The sequence below is a fragment of the Falco naumanni genome, chromosome 6, assembly GCF_017639655.2.
Source record: "Falco naumanni isolate bFalNau1 chromosome 6, bFalNau1.pat, whole genome shotgun sequence".
Taxonomy (NCBI): domain Eukaryota; kingdom Metazoa; phylum Chordata; class Aves; order Falconiformes; family Falconidae; genus Falco; species Falco naumanni.
Window position 1 is genome coordinate 52,943,878 of NC_054059.1, and position 23,488 is coordinate 52,967,365.

General features: G+C 39.0%; 1 protein-coding gene across 2 annotated transcripts in view; it reads right to left on the reverse strand.

The window, feature by feature from the left end:
- Positions 1-23,488, reverse strand: part of PDE7B (phosphodiesterase 7B) — a 181,974-nt gene that overhangs the window by 33,781 nt on the left and 124,705 nt on the right. For both annotated transcript variants that reach the window (XM_040597936.1, XM_040597935.1), the window contains one exon: positions 6,960-7,043. In XM_040597936.1, coding sequence (XP_040453870.1) covers positions 6,960-7,043 — 84 coding nt within the window. The remainder of the gene's footprint in view (positions 1-6,959; positions 7,044-23,488) is intronic.

Below are 23,488 nucleotides of genomic sequence, written 5' to 3' on the forward strand. Positions count from 1 at the left end.
ATTTAGATGTGTTTCTCTTCACAATTTACAGCCTTTATTGGGGTCATCAATCATCTTTATGCAAACAAACATCTTGTCACCTTTTATTAAACCTCCTACAAGTTCTTAGGAAATGGCATGTTGTGTTCTGTTTCATCACAAAGTTGTTATCATTTCAATATGAACCTTCACTTTGCCACTTCAACCTTCGTACAGTAGCACAGTCAGGACCTTTTTTTTCCTAAAACTGCAAATGTTCTATAGCTGATTATAGTTTCTCCAACAGGAAATGGTACATCCTCTCCTCCTTCACTCCCCCTGAGAAAAAGCAACATAACCTGTAATAACAGCAAAGCCAACTTTCATTTATCATCTTAATGATCCCTTCTCCTTGTTCTTTCTTTTCCTCTGGTCATTTGGAAAGTATCCTCTGTTATCTTCAGTACACCCTTTCCCTTTTCTAATCAGACAAAAGAAGGTGGGGTGGCAAAATGGGTCACGCAACATTTGGAAACTTTTAAAGGGACATTCTCAGTTGAAGTGAATCCCAAATCTGTATTAAAAAAGTAAGTTGCAAACCTGCCTGTATAATCAGGTCAGTGTTTACTAAGACTTCGTGTGTGAAGCACATCTATTTTCTTGTTTGCTCCATTTGCTCTCATGAGTTCTCCTGAAGCATCCATAACCCAAACTACTGCATTTTGTTAGCGTGAGTGCATGTGCATCAATCAGTTTTACATTCTGGCTCACATTTTCTACAAACGTAGTGTAAAAGCTAAACAAGCAGCATGAATGGCAGCAAGCAGAATATACTTTTCAATCTATCTTGTTATTCAATTCTGCAGATAACTCTTACAAACACTTAAAAATGCAAACACCACCCCTAAACAAAAAAACCTTGCTGCTAGTTGATGAAAAGGGGAAACCAGACTGAATTCTAATGACAGGAAGAATTCTTGAATATAGTGAAGTATTACTAGAAAACAGAACAATCTTTGTGCTGAAACATTATTAGGAGAATCCCAATTCATTTTCCTCAAATAGGTAACTGAAAGCAAAGCCACAGGCTGACTTCAGTTCTGGAAATGTTCTTCCCATTGAAACCAGACACAAGCTAACCATATTAAGAAGCCCATGTGCCTTCGGGATGTTGATTAATATCTTTTGGACATGCTTATCCATAAGGAACTAAGGCAAGTATTATCTAGAAGTGATGCAGACCTCATAAGATCTCTCCCTTTCTAATTTTATAACCATCTGGAACTTTGGACTCATCTCCATGGGCTGGGTTGGGATCCGAATAATCCAATCAGCCCTTGAAACTTCCTCACAAGGCTTTTGGTGTCCTAATTTAACCTGGGTCAGAAATATCTAAAAAGGCATCTCTCACTCCCACTTCTTTTTCTAGCCACAGGCAACAAAACAAGACAGTTAACCAAACTCTTTTTAACCTCACTCATTTGGGTTCGGGTTACTTTATGGTTTAGTTTTGGGTTGGTGGCTGTGGTTGAGTTTTATTTTCCCTGGAGATGGGCCCTACCTGAAAACCCTGGAGTGTTCAAAATCCAAAGCCAAAAATGAATGTAAATTTTGCAGACAGACCCTTCTGTAGACAGGCAGAAACCACAGATTCAAACATCCACAGCCTCTGGTTCCTTAAGATGGAGACTTTCTTGAATTTGTATCTTCCCTTACTAACCCTGACAACACTTGTCATTTCTGTAGTACCTAATTCATCACATGCCTGCAAAGAATCATTTTATTTGTAATCAAACCGAAAACCAGAGTATTTTGCTTGACTCAAATCAGACAGCAAATCAAGGACAAGAAATTGAATGGTACCTAATATCACTGTTTATAGCTGATACACTTTTAGACCAGATGGTGATACTAACTTGATTTGCTAAGCCAAGCTTAAAGCAGGTGGGGAGACTCAACTTCTGCCTGCATGACAATGCCAAGATCCTAGGTAATATACAAATATACCTTCAGAGTATCTACAGACACGTTCTGACCTTTTAGATATTCTCAGGCCCCACTCCATGTTCCTGTTGCGCAAAGTGTAAGGAAACAGAAATCTATGTGGGCAACATCGGTTTAGTACAGAGACTCCACTTTGCAGGTCACTTACTACTACATCCTTTCCCTTCCTTTGTCATCCTTCCTAGATCAATATATAAAGAATTGAATTCTATCAGACACTGGGATACTGTGGATGGCTTACTGAAAAGAAGTGGGTGCAAGATAACCAAATCAATGGTATGACTGAAACTGTGACTAAAAAAAAGTGCCCCTAATGAAGAAATTTTCAGGAAAAGTTAAAAATGCAAGCAGAAACAATTTTAATTCTATAACTCCATGACAGACATATTTAAATATAGTCAACTAGAAGTCAATAATTTTTCCATTTGCAAGCAAAAATTCAATCCAGAGAAAAGCTTAGCATAAACAAATGAGAACTGGAGAACGACTGTTTGAGTCTTAAGAATCTCCTTGTCTTCTAACTTAAAGTTTGACAGGCAAATTTGTAAATAAAAACTTACTCACCTCAGATGTAAACTATATTATTTTGTTACTCTACTGAATTTCACCTAGCAATAAAACAAAGTATCTAACATAACTGGAGCAGGGTGAGGTCTTCTGTGGTCACTGCTGCACGCTTACCTACAATTCTAGATTTATCACAAGGAATTCCCTCAGACTTCTGGTTAATGCAATGAAGAAATATGTAGCACCACACTCACCAGCACAACTTATCATGAGATAATGATATCGGTTTTAATGAATGCATATCGGTCACTGGCAGGATCTGGTTCAACGACTCACTGAGCAACTTTGTCAGTCAGAGAACTAAATTGTTGCTGCCTTACCCTGCGGTCCTTTATTTCTCAAACCCAAACTATGCTTTGCTCAAAGGAAAATTGAATCGAGTTAATTTTCACTGCAGAAGTGTTTCAAATTCTAAATTATTACCCTGCAAGCATCCAGTTTAACTCCTTTTCTGTCCTGTGAACACAAAAAAGGTTCATTTAACTCACAGAAATTAAGAAGTGCCAATAAACTGCCATCATTACTTTCAACCTGTGTTAGGTTCAGTTACAAGCTGGAGCTACCGAATTCAGAGTCAAACTGTCCTAGAATTTGTGAAGTTTTGTTTGGAATCATCTTACATCATTTATACATTGTATTGAGCTGCTTGACAGCACCTAACATTTGCCTATTCCATCCCATTAGTCTTTCTGGAAAATAAGTTTCTAATGCCAAGTCTTTTTTCCTTCTGCTGCTCCCATGTTAACGAATGCCTTATTTGCATGAAGAGAAAACCCTCTCCCCATTTTCCTATAAACCTACAGGGCTGTGCAAAACTTGTACCTTTTAGTTTGTAAAGTCTGAATACTTGTTCATAAGCACCATAGCGCATGTGGAGCCTCAGGTCTGCCATGTGAAGCTGGTTTTTTCTGTGATATATCTGCAGTCATCAGGAGCAGGTGGTCCACTTGTCTTATTACAGCAGGATGCAAAAAGGGATCACCTGCTTGCCTCCTAGGGGTCTCCACACCGGGCTGGCTAATAAGCATTGGCTGCTGCAGCTTCCCCTCAAGCTTATGGCTTTGTACCATCAACACAAATGAGTATCTCGTTGGTCATGCACGTCTCCACAAGTTGCAGGGACTGACTCAAGAGGCTGAGGCAAACATAGGAACTTTGCAATGCAGAACCAAGGAGTTCTTGGTGACCCAGGGATATTTTACATTCAGTTTTGCATTGCAGAGTCATCTCAACAGTCCCAAAACCCACCTGTACAACAATGTCTCAAGGAAAGTTTGCAACTAGGCAGAGAAAAGACAGGGTAAAGCCTTGCACCTCCTCCAGACAGAATCCTGTAAAATCCTCACGGTCCTGACAGCCTGGCACTGACAAGGTGAAATAACACTCACTAACTTTCTGTATATTGCAGAGAGGGACTGGAGGAATGTGTAGATGGCATCGCAGACGTTAGCTCAAACAGCAAGAAGCCAACATTAATCCAATTGGATTTGATTAGGTCTACAGAAGATCCCATTTTCAGACCACAGGAAGTTTTCCTATCCGAAAAGACTTAACGGTGTCTTAAGTTACACAGCAGCTTTACTGCAGCACTCCAGAGAAAAAAAACCCAAAAGATACAGTCTACTTGGTGTTAACCCTTAATAACCATAGTAAGAAAAAATACACCAATTTGACTGAATCTGTAAGTATGTTTAAAAAAATACGTTTAAGTAACCTTTAGTCTGACATTAAATAGCAATGCCCTGATTATTTTTTTAAATGTCAATTTTCAAAATGAATGTCAACTCTGTTCAAGAATGAGCTTCAGTGTTTACCCTTACTTTAAAATAAGGGTGGTACTGTTCTTTGGAATAATATTTCAGATGGTCGAGGGAACTATCACTACTTAAGCTCAGTTTGTCTGAATTACTAGGAAGCTGGAGTAATGTTTATGCTGCGCTTCTTTAGAACTTCTGAGGATATTTAACCATAAAATTTTCTCTGCCTCATCCCTCCCTTACTGTAACAGCTTTCAGTATACAGCTGTTGCCTGTCAGTCATTGCCACCAAACAAATGTAACATGGTGCCAAAATTTTACTGCAAGTATTACTTAGGTACTTCTCAAAAGGTGTGCAGTGATGACATTTATATATATATATATGTTTGTTTTTGACAGGATGTGCAGCACCATGTTTTTTCCTGCTTATATGGTATGCACAGCAGAAATGGATTTAACAGCTAGATGTCTATGAACAAATAATATAGAAATCTGTTTACTTCCTGGCAAAACATGTCTGCATGCTTTCACACTGAGCATCTTCATTTATCTGTAAATCATTGAGTGAGCCAGGTCTAGTGCACTTGCCATCTACAAAATTAGTAGTCAAACGCCCAGAAATCTCACTTCATTTTGCACTGAAAAATTAAGCCAACACCACTCCCTAGATAGAAAACAATAAATAAATACATAAAACCTGAAAATAATGGGAAATCCAAAATCAGCATCCCTGCTTCTCCTCACACAGAGATCACGATCAGCTGTAATGACTTCTTTCAGATTACAGAAGAATAGTAAAAAGAAAGAAAAGTCAGAGGTCCCTGGGACAGAAAGCCCAGGAACATACGACGCGAGGTGCCCCACCTCCGTGGTACCAGAGGTGCATGCAGGGAGGCATCATCACATTTAAGTTCAGCAGTTACAGAAGAGGGGTTATGTGGAGTGCCCTGTTCCTTGTATGATCAAAGACCGAGTATTCACCGGTACATCACTTGCCGTGGATCTCTCCCTAGACAGCCCATGGACAGCACCAGCACTTCCCAGAAGCTGGCAGAATCCGAAGAATGTCAGGATTCATCCATGGGGCATAAAAGTGAAAGCCCTATCACCAGAAAAAAGAGCTGAAAAGGTTTTGGTTTCTTTAACCAGGGAGAAGGAAGAACATGTGATGAGAATTTTAAATAACGTGTATGTATTCAAAATAAAAAGGAAGTAATTAATTTAGTTGAACTTGAATGTGAATATAAATTTACTTCTACTTCATGAATGAAGTGTTTTATTTTCTCTCAGTCTTTATAAAGGCATCATCACAGTACTATTTCCAGCTAGCCTAAAACAGGTTTTCCTTCACATTTTTCATTGGCAAGCCAGGCCTAAACTATCCTTAGAACTCTGCTCAACCAGTACATTATTCCCTTTGTCCTGGGAAAAATGTTGGACCCATTTTACCTCTTATGTCTTTTTACCTCAGCCATAGCGAACACTCTGACGGACTTATGACCGAGAAAATACCTTTTATTAGCAAGACTGAAAGCAAGCACTTTGCCAGGCAGCAGTAACTTTGCCAGCTGGTGCGAATGCAACTGCTCAGAGCCCAAGTCCCCCCCCTCTTCCTATCAGCCCATCTTTTCTCCTGACTCCCAGCCAGACCTCACCCTTTGCAGCTGAGCTTCTCCCCCTGTCCCTGCCAGATACCTCCCTTCCCAATGCACTCAGGCAAGCAGTTACAAAAAGGAGATGTAAAAATTTGGTTTGGTAATTGCTTTTTAATGACAAGCATAATCGCTAGAAGCTTAAAAGCATCATCACTAAACAAACTGTTTGAGTTTCAGTCTGTTTTGATGTAAGTCCTTGAGTAACTTTTGTTTCAAAAGTTACATGGAGTGGTCTGCACAGTACACAAGGACACACTGAGATCTGCCTGTGTTGGAACACTGGAGTTAACACGGCATCCAGACTGAATGCTACAGGGCCCAAAACTAAGTGTTTTCTGTTTTTTTTATTTTATTTTCTACACACTGGCTAAATGGGTCTGCATCAGTATAGAGAATCCATCGACTGAAAAAGACCCAACAGGATCTAGATTTTTTTTTCTTTTAGATTTGCCCTCCTTTATTCATAACAGTGGCAAAATAACTTCAATGAAAATGAGGTTAAGATTATTTTTAACAGATGTTCACTGCTGGCCTGACCCAAAATCCATTGACGTCAATGAGAAGACTCCATGGGGCTTTGGATTGGGTTCTAATTGTTGGAAAAATTAATGTTATTGTAAACCACTGGTCAGTGCTGTCACATGCTCCCCTCCTGTGCCAATTCTATATGACCGGATAACAGACTCACATAAATCTGTTCCAACTGTTGGCTAAGAGGCTAAGGGACACAGAGGTTTATCTTTTTTAATTCTGAAGCACCCCCTGTTCCCACCAGCACACACCATGGCACTACTGTATTTACTTGACAGTCTCAGCATTATGAACAGTATTCATTACAATCAAAATGTTTCACAGTCAAACACTGGGTAGGAATAATAGAATTATTAATGCCGACTGTGTGAAGACAGCTGAACTACAGATATGCATGAAACAAGATACTTTGGTTTGTGTACTTTCACTACAGATTTTTACTTATGTATTTTTTTAAATACAGACCTGAAGGAAGGGTTGCACTTACTGTTAAGAAGACGGAAGTCTATAAATGGGTAGGAGCCGCGGCGCTCGGAGAGAATCCCTGTCTGACCTCTCACCCGTGCATCTCCTGCAAAACACAAAATCCCCAGAGATGTTAGAAGGGGCAGCTGCCTTTCTCTGCTGTTTAGATCTAGATCTATTTTCTATTCCAAGTGATGACGTTACACTCCTCTGGTGGGAAAATGAAGGTCTAAATAATCGTCTCCATCCCTGGGTATCTGGGTGAAGCAGTACAACCGATCCCCTTATTGGAACAAAGGCACAAATCCCTCTCATGTTTATCCTATTGAACAGCTTCTTGCCCAGTCAGTCAACTCTCACTGCTTCAAGAGTAGTGCAGAGGTTAATTTTTTTGCCCAGGTAAGACCAGTTGGATTCTGACTGTCATGGCATCACACACAAGGGCCTCAACCCTCAATTAGGCATACAGTCCAACTGACCTCCAAAGCTGTGGGACTGGTCTCAAAACCATGAGTTGATGAAAAAAATCCCCAAATAAAATATGAAGATTTTTTAAGGTGTTTTTTTGTTTGATTTTATGTTGTTTTACCTTCTGCTCTTTGAAAATGTCACCCTTCTCCTCAAACACTGAAGCTCCTTTATCTAAGTGACACCTGATGTTCTCAGATAAGCATTACTCCAGAGCTTTAGGATGTATATTTAAATATCATAAAGTGACAACACAATACTAAGAATTAGTATTACTGTGTAATTCACGTCAATTAGCTCCTGACTTACCACATAATATGAAATAGGCAAAACTGGTTTATGGAGAAAAATGCTACTCAGGATCAGTAAGAGTTACGAAACCTCTCTCCATGTAGATAGGAAGTAGCTGGAAGCAGATGTCATTTTTACATTTCCATAACTTTAAGTATCTTGTACTGTAATGTAATCATTTCTTTATAGACAAATAACAAGACCAAAATACTAAAAATTCTTAAGACAAAATTCGGAGATTTTAGAGGTTCAGGTTAGAGTACTCTAGTTCTTCACAATACCAATTCCTCCTCCACAGAAACACAGGCCACGGTGTTGAAAGCACAGCCACTGCACTCCCTCAGACAGTTCACATTGCAGGCTTCTCAAAGTTTGCAATAAAAATATGAATTATTAGTGAGTTTGAATTAAGCTTCTTCTGGGATATGAATATACCATCTGACTAATCTAAACAAAAATAATTTAAGATTTTGGCTGCTACTGCTAGCTTCTACTGCTTGTGTTTAAAAACAAGAACACATCTTGCAGCATAAAAAAAGGACCTAGTTAGATACTGTTATTTTTTTCTATCTACTATTGAATTAAAATATGCTTACAATTATGTTTAAGGGAAGAAGGCCAAGTAGAACTATTAAGTTTAATATTGGAAGTGGAGAAAAAATTCTGTGCCCTCTAGGGGTCCTTAGATGTACAAAAGGCACAGGAGCACGCACTCAAATGAAGAAGATTTCAAACACAATCACTTTTGATTACAAATTTAGATCTATTTTCTCTCTTCCTTACTTTTGCTTTGCTTTTTTTTGTTTCCAGAGACAGAACATGTGTTGCCTGAGCTTAGCTCCCGCTCTTAGGAACCAGCCCAAAACAACTCAAGCTGTTGTTGACCCTACTTACCCCTCCTGAGAGCAGGGCCAGGAGGTGCAAACCTCTGCCTGCTCCTCAGCAGTTGCACTTCAAAGGTATGATAATAGCACGGGTCATGAGCAGTTTATTTATTAGCACTTCATTGGCAGTTTAAAATCACGTGCAAGTTGTGGCAATGGTGGTATATAAACCTAGTTTCCCCTGCAGTCCTTCTGTTAAAGGGCAGAAGGGTTGAGCAAAGAGCTGGAGCATTTGTAAAACACCAAAGCAAGATTCCTCAGCACCCATGCGTCAGAGCTCGTAAGGCAGCACCTGGACTTCCAAGCTTTCCTCTCTGCCACAGGTAGACCCATCAGATTGGCTGATTTGTACAGAAAGAGTGAGAAAGGCAAGTATGTGGTATACATTATATAAACCCCCAAAAATCAGACAGGCTTGAGCCTGTCACTAATACAAGCCTCGGCAAATTAAGAATGGGTGTAAATTCAGAGCATGCCTTGATTGAGGCTTTTGTACTTCTGTAGGCACCAATGAATTAATAGGAAACTTCAAATCACCCCTTGCATTAACACACTGATAAAACATATCACTTGTGACTAAAACAACAGATATTTTGGAGAAAAAAAAATTTAAACTCCAAAAATCTGAAAAAAAACCACCTCCAAGACACATGATACTGTAAACCCAGAAAGACTGATTTTCTTTCTGGACATGAAATAACATATCTATCAGATCAAGAGAGGTACCAAAGTACTAGAGAATAACAAAATCATACATAGTTACACCTTGAAAAAAATACCTAACTCTGATCTTAATAGTATGTCCCCAGATTTTGAGGTGGAGAACATTAAAGGTAGGTAGACAACTGGAACACAGAAGAAAACACAGTGTGGGCTTACCAAAAATAATAAAACTTGATACTTAATTATCTCGAATTAAATAGCTAAGTCAGACAAAAGGCAAAAAAGCAATACTGTAGTGCATTTCAACTGTATGGACTTCGTTAAATATGTAAGAGGAGGCAAAAGATGAGTACAAAACCTGCAGTTGGAAAAGAAAATAAGATAACAAGGTGCACTAAAAGGCAACTTTTGCTCGGGAACAATTACTGCATGATCTTTAGAAGATTCATATTGAGAATGGTCTTGAAATTTTTTATTTATGATCCTGACACAGAATTAGGAGAACACTAGTGAGGCTTGATAACACAAAGCTGCGAGATACCAGATATATACAGCTATTTTAAATAAACGTCACTGCTACTGCCACTTCCCCTGCCTCAACTGCTCTATGGCCCAGCTACCCGCAGCTTCTCCTTTCATTTTACTGGTGGTCCAGCTTCCTCTCATGGTGCTGCTGACGTCTCCTACAGAGCTAAAGCGTAGCCAACTCAGACATGTATGCACACTATTCAGGGCAAGGTAATTCCAGTAAAGAGAGGAAAAGCAATGGAGGTATTGATGCTCTTAGTCAAAGCACTTGGTGTATAAGTTCCTCTGAAATACTGTCTCCGAGAAAGCTAAATTCCTCCTGAAAAAAGTTGAAAGAAGGACCTCTAGGAAGATGATCAGGGCACTGAAGAGCCATTTCATAAAAGGAAAATCACCCTGGAGTAATGCCCACTGTTGATAAGCAGCAGAGTGGGAACAGAACCATTTAGGTCATCAGAACAACATCATTCTGAGGGAGGAGATAAGAACAACTGAAGCAGCATGGACTTTATACACATTGAAAGATGACCTGAAACAATGAAGGACTATGTATGATGATCGATGAACATGCTGCCAGCTCTATCTTCTTCAATCTAAGAAAATGTGAATGAGTTTTACTTAACCAGCAAAGCTGAGGACTGAAAGTCATAGAAAACTACTAATGTTCCCAACTGGCTATTTGTGTCAGTTTACATTTTTTGCAGAAAATAGAAAGTCTGGGCTGTCTCTAGCACTATAGGAATCTATATGCAGAATAAAACTGCATCCCTGCTGCTGTGGTAAAAGCCGCTAAAATCCTTATAGTTGAGGATTATTAACTTTACCCTCAGGGAAGGCAAGTTTCTGATGAGTCAAAGATGTTATCAAGTAGCTCTACCTCATGAATCTGTTATTTCAAAATACTTCACCAGGTGCCACCTAGTCTCTTTCTCCATCATTAAAGAAAGATTAGTTAGGAAGTGGTGGAGGGCTAAATCAACCACACCTCCCTTCCTCCATTTTTTCTTGGCTCACTTATTTGGAAAACATTTATATTTTTTGCTATTACTTTTAATTATCTCTAAGTATACTCAACAGAGATACTAAAAATAGGGATCCCACCACATGTACACCATACCATGATTTTTAATTTTTGAGAGGCAAGAGGCATTCATGGCAACACACCAGACGCTCGTTTTTGCTTTGACAAGAGAACTTTGAGGCTGACTTTCATCACTTCACCAGACCTTTACATCTCTTTGTTCTCCACCTTAAAATCAAGCTAAACAATTGTTCTAACAATTTATGCAATTAGCAGTTTTAGATAAATAATCTGTTTTGGAGCAAAAGGAAGGATTCTGTGGAAATAAGGCAGGAAATTTTGACAGCTCATTGTGTTCCCAAGTGAAACAAGAACGGTGAAGGGAAACGGCAAGGGTACAGATTCTCTTTAGCTGCTTTGGGCTGAAGATGCAAGGCTGGAACGTTCGTGACTGCAAACACGAAGGGCTGCACTCTTGCTGGAGCCAAGCTGCCACGACAGCTTCCAGCGGGGACATCTCCCAGAGCTGCCACGCTCTTGAATTTTATTTTGTCCTCATTAAAACAGAGAAGAAAACAAAGCAAACAAACCAAAGCACCCTACATTAGGTAACAGTGTGAAGCACATGCTGTTCCTGACACACAAAACAGCTTATAGTCACAGGAAAATTGGATATGGGGCAAGAACCACAGTACTACTGTGGCCACAGCATCAGTGTGATTTCAAGATAGGCAGAAGGGTTAAGAAAAAAATGAGGCAGCTCTTAGCTGCCTGTCACATCTGGAGGAAAGAGCCATCTGCACTAAGGAAAACAGCTTCTCTAAGACTTGCCTGAAATCATGTGGGATTCAGTTTCACTGAGGAAGCCCAACAAATAAGGAGAGAAAACAAAGCCATCGCTGTGACAAAACAACAGAGCAGCTTTATGCAGTAGAAGTTGGGACCAGCCACCAAAGTATTGATTTTATTTAGTACACAGCTCCATGTGGTCAGTCAGGAATACCACAGCAAATTCACAAGAGGTTACAAGTATTTATTCTAGTCAACCTCCTCTACAGTTTTCATCCAACTATTTCTGCAGCTGACTGCTTTAGGATGCATGCTGCAGTGGCTGAGTACTTTCCATGGAAAACTGAGTGGCAGTAGTAAGGCCTCTCACGGACTCCACGGAGCGCCTGACTCCTTCAGTATTTCAGTTATAAAAAGGTTTGGGATTTCTGAGATGAAGGAAAACGAGCTGTTGATGTTTTAATCATAATTTTGGTTTTGGTGGAAAGCTTTCTAAAAGAGGGAAGTGCTGCTGTGTAAAAGCAGCAGTCTTTAAAAACAAGTAGCAGAATTACTGAGATTATTTTTTGTTTGAAGACGTTCAATGCTTGTTCATGGTGATTTGTGCTTATTTGGATTATTTTCATTCTGTTGTATTAGTGTTATAAAGGTTATCACAAATTCTTGTCTGCAGAAAGCATTTTATTTCCTCATGTGCATAAGATCTTCAGTGAACAAGAACATTTCCTCTGAACAGACACGGTGAGACTGATGTTAAGAGGTTACAGAGACAGGACAACTCCTTTCCAGCAGGAGAAACTGGGGCAGCCACCTCACCTCATCCATCTGTAAGCACTGAATTTTTAAGCATGTACATGTTCCAAAACATGAGGTTTTCTGTGCCACACAATGCATGGTTCTACAATTTCTGGTAACAGTCCTAATGAACTCATAAGCTGTGATTTCACCCAGTGCATTCCACAGTTTCATTTCAGAACGCTATGCAAAGGAAGATAACTGTTGGTACTCCCTTTTTACAAAAAGGAGATAAAATAATAGTGTAGAAACCATAATTTGGTTTTGTATGTTTTTTACACTGAAAATCACTTAATTTCCCCACAGTCATCCTGACCCATGAATGAATTAATTTTTATTTATTTTTTTAACTGCTCCATTACTTGAATTTCACTTATTCAAAATTCCATCTCCAGACCAGCAACAGTTGCAGATAAACATTTCACTCATCCGCTGTTTTCTTAGAAAACTGTATTTTAAGAGTGAATGGTGGTTCTTACACTCAACATAAACTAGTGGCACAGTCTGACTGTACTCACCAACTGAATTTCTGCCCTCCCTTACTGACCAAACTCCATACAACTCCTGTATCTTAATCTCTTAATTACTATAACCACTGCTTGTGCCAATCAGTAAAATGCAAGAAACATAAACTGACAATCTGTTCATAAACCCCTCCTCAATGCTAACAGTCTCCTGGTAAGTTCACTTTTGCACTGATGCGTAGCCTATCTGGATATACAGCCAGAGGAAGACCCTAGTACCCACAGGCATGCCTTTAACAGCTGGTTCATCCTGAGAAATGAACGCCTAGAATAAAGTTAAATGAGTACTTTACAGACATTCTTGAAATCTTCCCTTAAACCATATCAGATCACATCAGTAACTCTGGTGTATAGATTTTGAACTGAAATATCTTGAGGCAAAGCTGTTACAACATGCAGACTTTGGAAAATGTACTTGCAGACAACTGAAATCCAAGAGGATGAGAAAACTGCCACAGAGAAGCAGGTAACAGCAGTCATCAGAAACTCAGATACTGAAGCAGTACCTACATTGCCCTCTTCACACACGTGTTTGTTCTTGCATGAGCAAATCCAGAGCCTGCAAAACTAAGTAGCTACCCCCGACCAAACAAATGGTCAGAGTTGATGAGGACAGGCAATCCTACATGTGCTAAAGAAGGTAGTTTTCCAAAATGTCAATATATTATATTGCACTGGAAATGCTTTCAGTTGTTTCTGAGTTTGATAATGGGTTACTAATTATTGCCTTAAGGTCAGATCTATTTCATGTACTTGTAGGTGTAAATCAGCTGAGAGAAATAGGTGCCTCCACCCAGTGACTAACACTTAAAGAGACTGAATTGCCTTTCAGAGCATGCTTTTGACTTTGCAGATGGAGTCTAAACCAGTTCTGTTCCTAAAGTAGGTGCCATGATTATGAGCACAGCATACTGGGGGAAGAATCCGAGACCTTGCCTGTGAAAATCTTATTCAGACAGCTAAGACCACATCAGACCTCTTATCAGTAAGTATGTTTTTTCACTGTGATTACCCCTGTGACTCTTATTTATTTTGTAATAAATATAACAGATGCATACACCTTTAGCTCATAGCCATGTGGGCACACCCTCAAAACATGTACTGTGTATGCTCATCCAGTGTAGTATTATCCCACAGCTCAGCTGAACAAAAATCAGCACTTGTTATGCAACAGTGATTGGAGTACCCTTCTTTATAAAAATAAGTAATTAGCTCTTTGATACCACTGTGTGGTACTTTCTTAACTATCAGTATTTTCTAGACAGAAAATCAAAAGTTTACATGAAGTGCTAAACCACAGGACAAAGATAGAAAGGGAGCTATAAGAACACGCACAAATTACACGGTCTGCTTATTCACATACAAACTTAGCATTTTGGAGACACGAGAAATTCAGATATAGGAACTTGCTGGCACAAATATTGCAAAATTCAGCCAATGGCTTTCATATGCAGAAGGAAAGACAGACAAATGTTGGTATCTAGCAGCAAGGAATAGAGTTAATGAACTAAAAGCAGGAGACAGATCATGGAAAAAAGAATCCAATGAGAAAGCAGGTGACTTGTATAAATACAGCATAAGTGCAGAAGACTGAAGTCATCTCTCACCACCTCCATACCTGAAAGGAACAGTTTAGACAACCATCTTGACTTTGGTAAATATTCAGTTTGAACAGTATTGTAATGAGCTAGCCATCTACTACCTAGAGGGCTGAATTCCCTAGTAAAGATGAAAAGAAAAGCCTGGGAGATTTATTTTTTTTTTTTTAGTGATTCAATTATAATTCCCATTCTTGCCTGCAGTTTACAGTACTCACAAGCAGTGGCATGACTGATGGCATCTTGAGTCTCACTGCTGCTGTGACCCTGAATGGCAGCACTTTGGCTGACTTCAGGCTCATACTGCTCAGCTGCTCAGCAGGGTTCAGGGTAGTAGAAGAGGTCCCTGGGCACTTTGCTGGATCAGGAAACTGCACTTGCAGTAGACAGGATCCTAAGTAAAATGGATATTACCATTTCTAGTGCTAGTGCTAAGAACCACCCATCTGTATTTTGAAGTTTTTATATCACATGATTGTTGGGGCTTTAGTCTTTTCCATCTCCAAATATTGGTCACTGAATCTCCAGGGGAAGTGGGTATTAATATAGAGAGGGCACTGAACCACCTTAATAATTATTTTCTTCCTAAATGGTTAGGTAGCTTGTAAACAGCTCTGCTTTAGAGGATGGCAGCTATGTTAGCAGAATCAGGTTCTTGCATTGCTATCATTGCTATTTTTCTAGAGCCCTGCTGGGAAGTGGCAAAACTTACTGGTTTTATTATGTATGAAACTGAACCAAAAATAACAACTTAACAACTAAAGGATACATCCCGAAATGTTAAGAGCTGTAATAAAAGCAATAACAGCTACAGTATGATCTTAGCAACAGGTAGTAGGTTGCATTACCATGGCAACTTTGAAGCTAATATCTTACTGTCATGCTACTCCCATCCCTCGCCCAAAAAAATTACAGCATAAATAAAAAACCATTATTAGTTATTTGAATTGTACTTTTTGGATTCTAGTCTTCTGCTAGACTCCCAACTATTAAAATAAACAGGTATTTAATAACAAACTTCTAGAATTGTATGCTTCCAATTCCATATACACAAATTTCCAAAGCAGGTTAGGCAGTTCAATATAATGACTTTCATTTCATGTAAAACAAAAAACACAAAGAATTTGTGTTTTGTCCAAGAATGGTGCAAAAAAAAAAAAAAGATACAGAGTTCAGATCTTTACAGTTAGTGCATTCGGTCAAGCTACTTCTATTGCCAGTGCCCAAAAGATACGGATTTTCTTCACACATAGTTACACCCAGATCCTAAGTTACTGAAATTATAAATTATACTTTCTTAACTGTAATAACATTCTCGATATAGCTGCTCTTTCAGAGACCCCTTTGCATTTGCCTACATATTGCAACTTTAAACTGAATTCTCTCAAGCATCTACATCTTATTCTATCACACTGATTTCTACATTTAGCATTATCAATGCTTTAACTGCTTCCACTGTGAGAACACAACCAGACTCCTTGCATTTGCCAATGAGGGTTTTGCTGTTGAAGAATAGATTTTCTACAGAAAGTTCAGGTAATTGTTGAGTATTTATTCAACCAAGTTTGCTTTACTGTTCTGCATCCTCATTTCTCACCTACCTATATTTAAGTGATCTTTTAAATTAGCTTTTTTTTTTATTATTCTACAATTTCCTCAAAAGCCATTGTTTCCAAGTATATGTATTTTATGGGTTGCATTGATGAGTTATCTGAGCCACAAGGTATCGTTCTCATTTTCTGCTATGGCACTATTATGTAGACAAGCAGAAACTGGTTGATACTACAGTCCATGTGTATCTAACATTGCCATTGATTCAAATTTGATCTATTATATATGTACTTAATTTGTATAAAGTAAAAAATGATATAATGACATAAATATTAATAGAAAACTGCTGATAATTTCAAAGCAGAATAGAACAAATGGAGTTTGGTTTTAGGAAACGTTCAATAATTAGAGGTTAACATTTTTTATTTCTGAGGGAGAAAGAGCGGTCACTCCTGGAATTAAAATGCAGGATGGCAGTCATAGGACCTGAGCTCATTTCCTCATTTCTTTTGGAACAAATGGTTTCCTTTCCATGCCTCAGTTTTCCATGTCTGTGTTTCTTTTGTTCTGTGTGGACAGCGAGTTTTCTAATGCAGGACCTCAGTGGTTCAATAGTATTTTCTACCTACAGTCCTGGTCATCATTTCTACATCGCCACAATGCAAACACCAATTATCTCTGCTTTTCATATTAGCAACATTTAAGTTAGACTACATTCAAAGAAAAGAAATGCAGAGGGTTTTACTCATGCCATTAAACCAAAATTTGCTTTCTGCTCTTAACAGGACAGTTAAGAAAATGTCCCTGTATTTCCACAGCTTTGCCCACGAGATTTCTACACCCTCCCTTTCCAATGAAACTACAAAAGATGTGTTCGGAACTGTAAGGAGTAATATAGCAATTGCCTTTATAGCAACACATTACCTACTTCTGAAATGCTTACCATCAGCCAAAACTCATTGTCAGTAGTTTTTACAGAATGGCAATTTTACCTGTAAAGGAACCAAGTAGGAAAAGTGCAAGACTTTTGGGATCTCTCCCTTCTCATTTTGTGCTAGAATTGCATGGGTGGCATTCACCTCACGCAAGAGGAGACAGTCTCTGCAGATTTTGCCTGTCTCCCCATATCTAACACCTCTGTCTAAAGCTTGTGTGGCGCTACACAAGCCTTTAAGGTGCATCAGTACAGGGTCAACTGCAGAGGTGAGACACAATGAAGTACATGAGTCCCAATCTTGTGCATTAGCCATGGGAAAGATCCTTCCTCATCGATCTCTGCACGTTCTTCACCTCTTTTCCAACTCCCCTCTGCACTACACATGTATATACTACTACCTTGCATGTGACCCTTCTTCCTCCCCTTCTCTTTGACCCACTGATAATTCAGCCCCCTTCTACTCAGTGCCTTCTCCTGAGGTTGGAGCACTGCACAGCTTTGCAGCAGCAAGCCCAGCAGTGTTTGTCACTTCCTCCTCCTGATGGGGCTGCCCCAGGAGTTTTCATAGCTGGGAGAGAGAGAGCAATGAAAGGGGGAAGGAAGCACCGAGTGTTGGCTCAGCAGCACAAGAAGGTGCCTGTAGTATCTTGCAGGAGAATAATTTACTCACCACTTGAAGCTTTGCTCTGATTAAAAGCTTTATCTACGAATGAGACTGCAGGAACAAATGTCCGAGATTAATGATTTGACTTCTGTTTGTACATTGTATTGCAATAAATTCTTTTTTGTATTCAAAAGCAGTATCTATGGCAAATAGCTGGAAACCTTCTTTCTTATTCATTTTAAATTCCGTTTAGTTTCTCTGTGGAGCATACAAATACCTCCATAACTCAGTGAATTATTGAACAATAAGGCAAGAGAATTTTGTCCATAATAAGCACAGGTAACCTTAGCATTATTTGCTTATTCCAGATGTGTATTTCCTGAGCTAGCCCACATTTCATCATGCAATTTCTTCATCAGAAGACATTATTTTTATCAAAATTTTTCTTACAAGAATGTTTTCCTGTTTAGAAAAGAATAACAACAGCATATGTAGATAATACAACTGTTTCGAGTGGAACCTTTTTCATTTTTGATGCTAGACACGGGAATAAAGCTGCATAAAGTGGAAAGTCAGCTTGACTGCTCTGCTGCTTGGAAAATGCTTTTCTCCTCCTGTTTTTTACACTGTGTTTTTCAAACAATTCAGTGGATCTTAAAAAAAAATAATAAAGAAAAGACAAACCATCAAATCCAGAACCTCAACCTGGCCAGATTTTAGCAAATATGCTACCTCTTGCACTTAAAACAGATCACTGATCTGGGCCATCTTTGCTATGTACTATGCACTGAAAACTAAAAACTTTAGAAAAGAGTGGCATAAGAGAAAGTTCTGGATCAATCTCACGTTACTCAAACACTACCCTACTCTCTGTGCCCCATCCAATGCAATGAACTGTTACGGTTCAGTTGCATTAAATATTTACTGTCTAAAGTACAATCAAATAGCAGTTTACCTTATTTATTCATGGCACATTCTTAAGAGAGGTAAACATGAGCTGGCTCAAAGAAAAATAATTAGCTGCATATTTCTGTAATTACAAAACAGTTGATAAACACATCTAATTAGGTGCTTGCCATTGGCAAAGACTGGTATATCCCCAGAACCTGGGTTTGTGTTTCCCCTCGGCTGAGATGGCTGAGCCCCAGCCAGGATGCCAAGCAGTGGAGGAGCAGCTGGCGCTCAGGCTTCTTCTCCAACAGATGTGCTAGCAACCGTGGCTTCGCTGAGCCCATTAAATGGGCAAGCTGCTGCCAGGTAGCCTCTGTCCGGCTTGTTCTGGTGAATATGAAGTTCTATCCTAGTTTCTTATTCCAGAAACTGCAAAACCTTAATATCTGAAAGGAAAAGCAACTAGCAAGATATGCAGCGAGGGTTAAACACGGCTTACTGTAACCAGAGCCCCTTTCAATGATCCTTTACATCACCATCATCTTCCCTCATCCCCATAATTATGTACACCTAGTCTTGATATCAGTTTGACACTGAAGTTACGAATAGCAATGTCACATAAGGGACCTGCACCAAACACTGCCCTTTGAGAGGAAAAGCCAGGCACACCTGAAGGGAGGGAAATCTGGCTTGCCCCGAAAACAGAAATGGATCGTGCCTGGCTCCTTGTTGAGGAGGAAGGCCAGAGCAGGGGAGGGAAAGTATTTTTCTCCTTCCTCCTACTCTAAACATTTTTCCACAAGAAGCGTGGAAAAAAAACGGTTTTCAGACAGTGAGCTTACTCGCTGCTCAACTTTGCATCAATACATGTGGGTTTAATAATCTTCCAAATCCACCATAAATGGTCAAGAGCATGAATCAAGATCGTAAAAATCATACTACTAATTAATCTGCTAACTGGCCTAACCCAGAAGTCTCCATCCATGAACCACTATGCTGGAGCTATACCTAAAAGCCAGGCCTGCAATTCACGCCCACCACTGGCATAAATATATTGAATTGTTCTATCTATATTACCTTATATTTGAAGTCAACTAAAAGCCCTGTGCATTTTATCCCTAATTGTTGTTAATACAGAAAAACATCAAAACTAAACCAGCAACAAAAGTGTCATGAATATTTCAGACTATTTGACATGAAAAGTGCCCAGTCTTCTCACTTGACAGTGTACACTGCAACACTGCCTTTCTCCAGAACTCGGGCTGAAAACAGAAGCTGAGGCTTTTGTCTCCTGTGTTTTAACATGTTCCTAGGGAATTTAAATAATTGCTGAAAGAGCACTTCAGAAAGAGGAGGAAATTGCAATCTAAAACTTCTAATACAACAAATAAAAAGACTTCTTTGGGTGGAGGCGAAAAACACTGGACATGTTTTTATAAATCCCAAAGGAACAATAAACTGTACAAACAATAATTTAATTTTGTTTCAAAATTTACCTTTAAATTACAGCTTAGCAACCCAGAGTTCTGTCTTAGATACTCACTGAACAGATCCTTTTCTGAGCAATCCAGCTCCTCAGGCTCCTCCTCAAACAGTATTTTAAAGGAGAAAGAGCAAGACAGAGCTTCAGTATTTGCTCTTCACAAACCCCTGTAAATTCCAATAGAGAATAACTCTGGCAGAGACTTCTTGGCATGTGCATGTGAAGGCATATAAAAAGTATTTCTCGACTCATACTCTTGTGCAACTCGTACTAAGCAGAGGGTTTTTTTTCTGGGTTTTTTTTTTTTTTTTTGTTTGTTTGTTTGTTCTGGGAATTGCAGGACAACACAGAAAAAGCAGCAGGATTATCATCTTTTTCTTCAGAACAGATCAGCTTGAATAAACACTTGAAAGTAACATCCTAAAGTAACATCCAGAAAAAAAAGGTGTGTTTTTCCTAGACTCTTGTATTCAGGAGTTCATGGTTACCAAAGAAAAATCAAGAAATGTATGAAAAATAATCTTAACTAGTTAGACTCTACTTACAAATGATGTCCAATACAAAGGTTCTGCAAATCAGCTCTTCAATTTATTACAGAAAAGCAATTCAGAAACTCTGCTAGAGAACTCACAAGAACCTTCTCTCCCCAAGTAATTCTCAAAGTCTCACTAAACCAGTGAAACACTTACCTAAGCACCTGAAAATTTTGAAGAAGTTAAATTGGGTCTGAAGAGAAGTTAAATAAACTGAAGAGAAAGTCCATGAAGATTTCTAAGAATCAACTCATCATTTACTGAAGAATGACATAAAATTCTGTCTTTAGCTGTAAAACTGACTAATGTTTTGGACCAGGCTCTAATACCAGATGTGTATCATCAGGAAAAATGCTGTACTCATTAGTTAACACGCAAGTGTAGCAAGGTAATGTACCCTGTATTCACAGCTATTCACACACAGATCCTGTATCAACTACATGGAGAAAAACACTGATTAGAATTCCACAAGCAGACAGAATCATGCCTAAAATCACAATGATGGATGTATATTCCAGTCCATCTTAAAGTAAGTTTCCTATTTAATTCCTCCCCAAAATCTAATGGCTAAGTGATCCTCTCTCCAGAATGCAACAGGATCCATTGCAGCACAAAGGGACTGTTACACAGAAAAATAAATCAACTTTTCCAGCACCATCTTAATTTTTGTGGCAAGTATGCTGCAGCTGTGAGCTCATACTTCAGGTTTGTTGTTACAGGATGAGATGTTCCTATTCCCTCCATTTGTATGAAATAAAGATCAGCAAAAGTTGTTTTGCTAGGTCTAGGAAGAACAGTTTTTCCTAGATCCCAGGTATCAGGTACTGGTGCATTCAGTCTTTTGTTGGTTCCTGCAACTGCTCTGAGATATGCTGGCCCATCTCCAGGTATCTCAGCAGCCTTGGATACAGATGGGTGCTGGGCAGAGAGTTCTCATGTGAACAAGGGCCAGTGCAAGTGGCTACAAGTAGTTACTCCCCACAAGGGGGTTGAACTTTCACCTGAAAAGGTCCTGCTCTTTTACCTGAAAAGACAAATCTCACTTTCCTGAAGTGACTTCCCATTTGTATATAAAAGGGGAAAATAATTTCAACTCTATGGAAATGGGCTTCTGGAGGTGACCCAGTCGCCTCCCCTGTGCTTGAACTTCTCAATGAACTCATTTTTCAGTCTCAGAAACTGACATCATCACTGAGGCTCCTGGAAAGTAAATGTGTTGGTCTGGGGAGGTGCTGGGAGTAACAAGAAGAAAGGAACAAGTTGACCTGAGACTTTCATGGAAGGAGCAGCCCTTACAGTGCTCCCTCAGGCCCCTGGGGCAGAGGCAGCAGTTACTGTTCCCAAATTTTCCTTTTCCGAAAACTGAGTGATTGCATCTGCATTCAGATGCTGCAGAATGTGCAGATACTGCAGAAACCACTTGGGTCAGTGAAAGAACAAAAGTTGCTGGGCGGTCGTGGTGGATGGAAACAACCTCAGGCAAGCAGGGTCCTATCATAACTACAAAGATATGCTATTCTGTTTACCTATTACTGAGGAGTCTTGACATTTCAGATCAGAAACCGAGTTGGAAATTACAACTTGAAAAAAATCACATGTATTCAAGACCTTGATCCAGCAGCCACAGAACTCCATCTCCTGAAAACAAGCAGTGACACCCTGCACTCCTAGGGCAGTCATGTCAGGCTGCAAGGACAACACAGCCAAGACCAATACACTTTCAAAAACCAGATCTAAAACTAACTTACTATAATTTTATTTCCTAGTCAGGTAAAAACCTGGGGTGGAACAGACAGAAATTGCAAGAAAATGAGGTTATTATCTGCTTAATATTAACAAAATGGAATATGTGTATCTGTTGGTAAGAAGTATGCCTTGTATCCATCCTCAACATACTAACACATACAAAAGAAAAATTAAGTATTATACACTAATATCTATCAGAATTCTTAATATTCTGGTTACAGAATGTTTGTTCTTCACATATGGAGACACTCCCACCCCCACTCCCCCTCCCTGCTGACCCCCTTTTTTTTGTTATTGGTCTAATCTGATGAGATACATGATGGAGAGGCTGAACTATGTTTTAGCAAATCACAGGTTCTTGTAGGGTAGGAAATTATTGCTTTGAGCAATACCTTGTCTGGCAGTTACAGAAGGCAGGATATCAGATTTTCTTTTGCTATGAAATGATATTCTCAGCAAAAAGCATAGGTCGCTAAACCAGAGTAGTACAGGGGCTGTTATTTGAGCTTCTTCCACAACTACAAGGTATTGGAAAAAGAAGCAGCCTTTGCTAACAACCTCTGTAGCATACTTACCATCATCAAAAAATGTCCATGATTATATAAAGAAATAGTAGCCATAGAATACAAAGTTTTATTTATATTGTGTTCAGGAGAGGGCTGAGGGAGTGTGTGGGGGAGATCAAAGGCAACTATTCTACATCTTTCCCACCACTTAAATCAAACTTATTTCCTCGATTTCTTTTTCTTGAGATTTTACATGCCAAGTCTTCGTGTATTTTTTGTTGAAATCAAATAGATGTTGGCTCTCATGAAATCTTTTGTCATCTAATCAATAGTAGAGCATGTAGTGTTATAAGAACTTTTCTATAAATATTAACATTACATACACAAAAATAAACATACTGAAAAAAATCTTCTACACCATAGGGTACCTTCAAGTATCTTCAGATGATTTCACACCCTATTCCTTACAGGATAATATATTCCCTGACCTAAAAAGGCTCACACATTTGATAGATTCTGAAAAGAAATTCTTTATCAATCTTAACTTTCTAATATTAACAACAGCAATAAGTAGGACAGGTGTGAAATATATTCATTTTACTGAAAGCTATTCTGCCCATCTGAGGAAGCTTCATCTCTACTCATTCTTCAAAGACTTCTATACAGTACAGTAAACTTCCAATAAGATCTTGTGTTTTTCTGTCACAGTAGTATGAATTCTTACCCTCCTTAATGAATT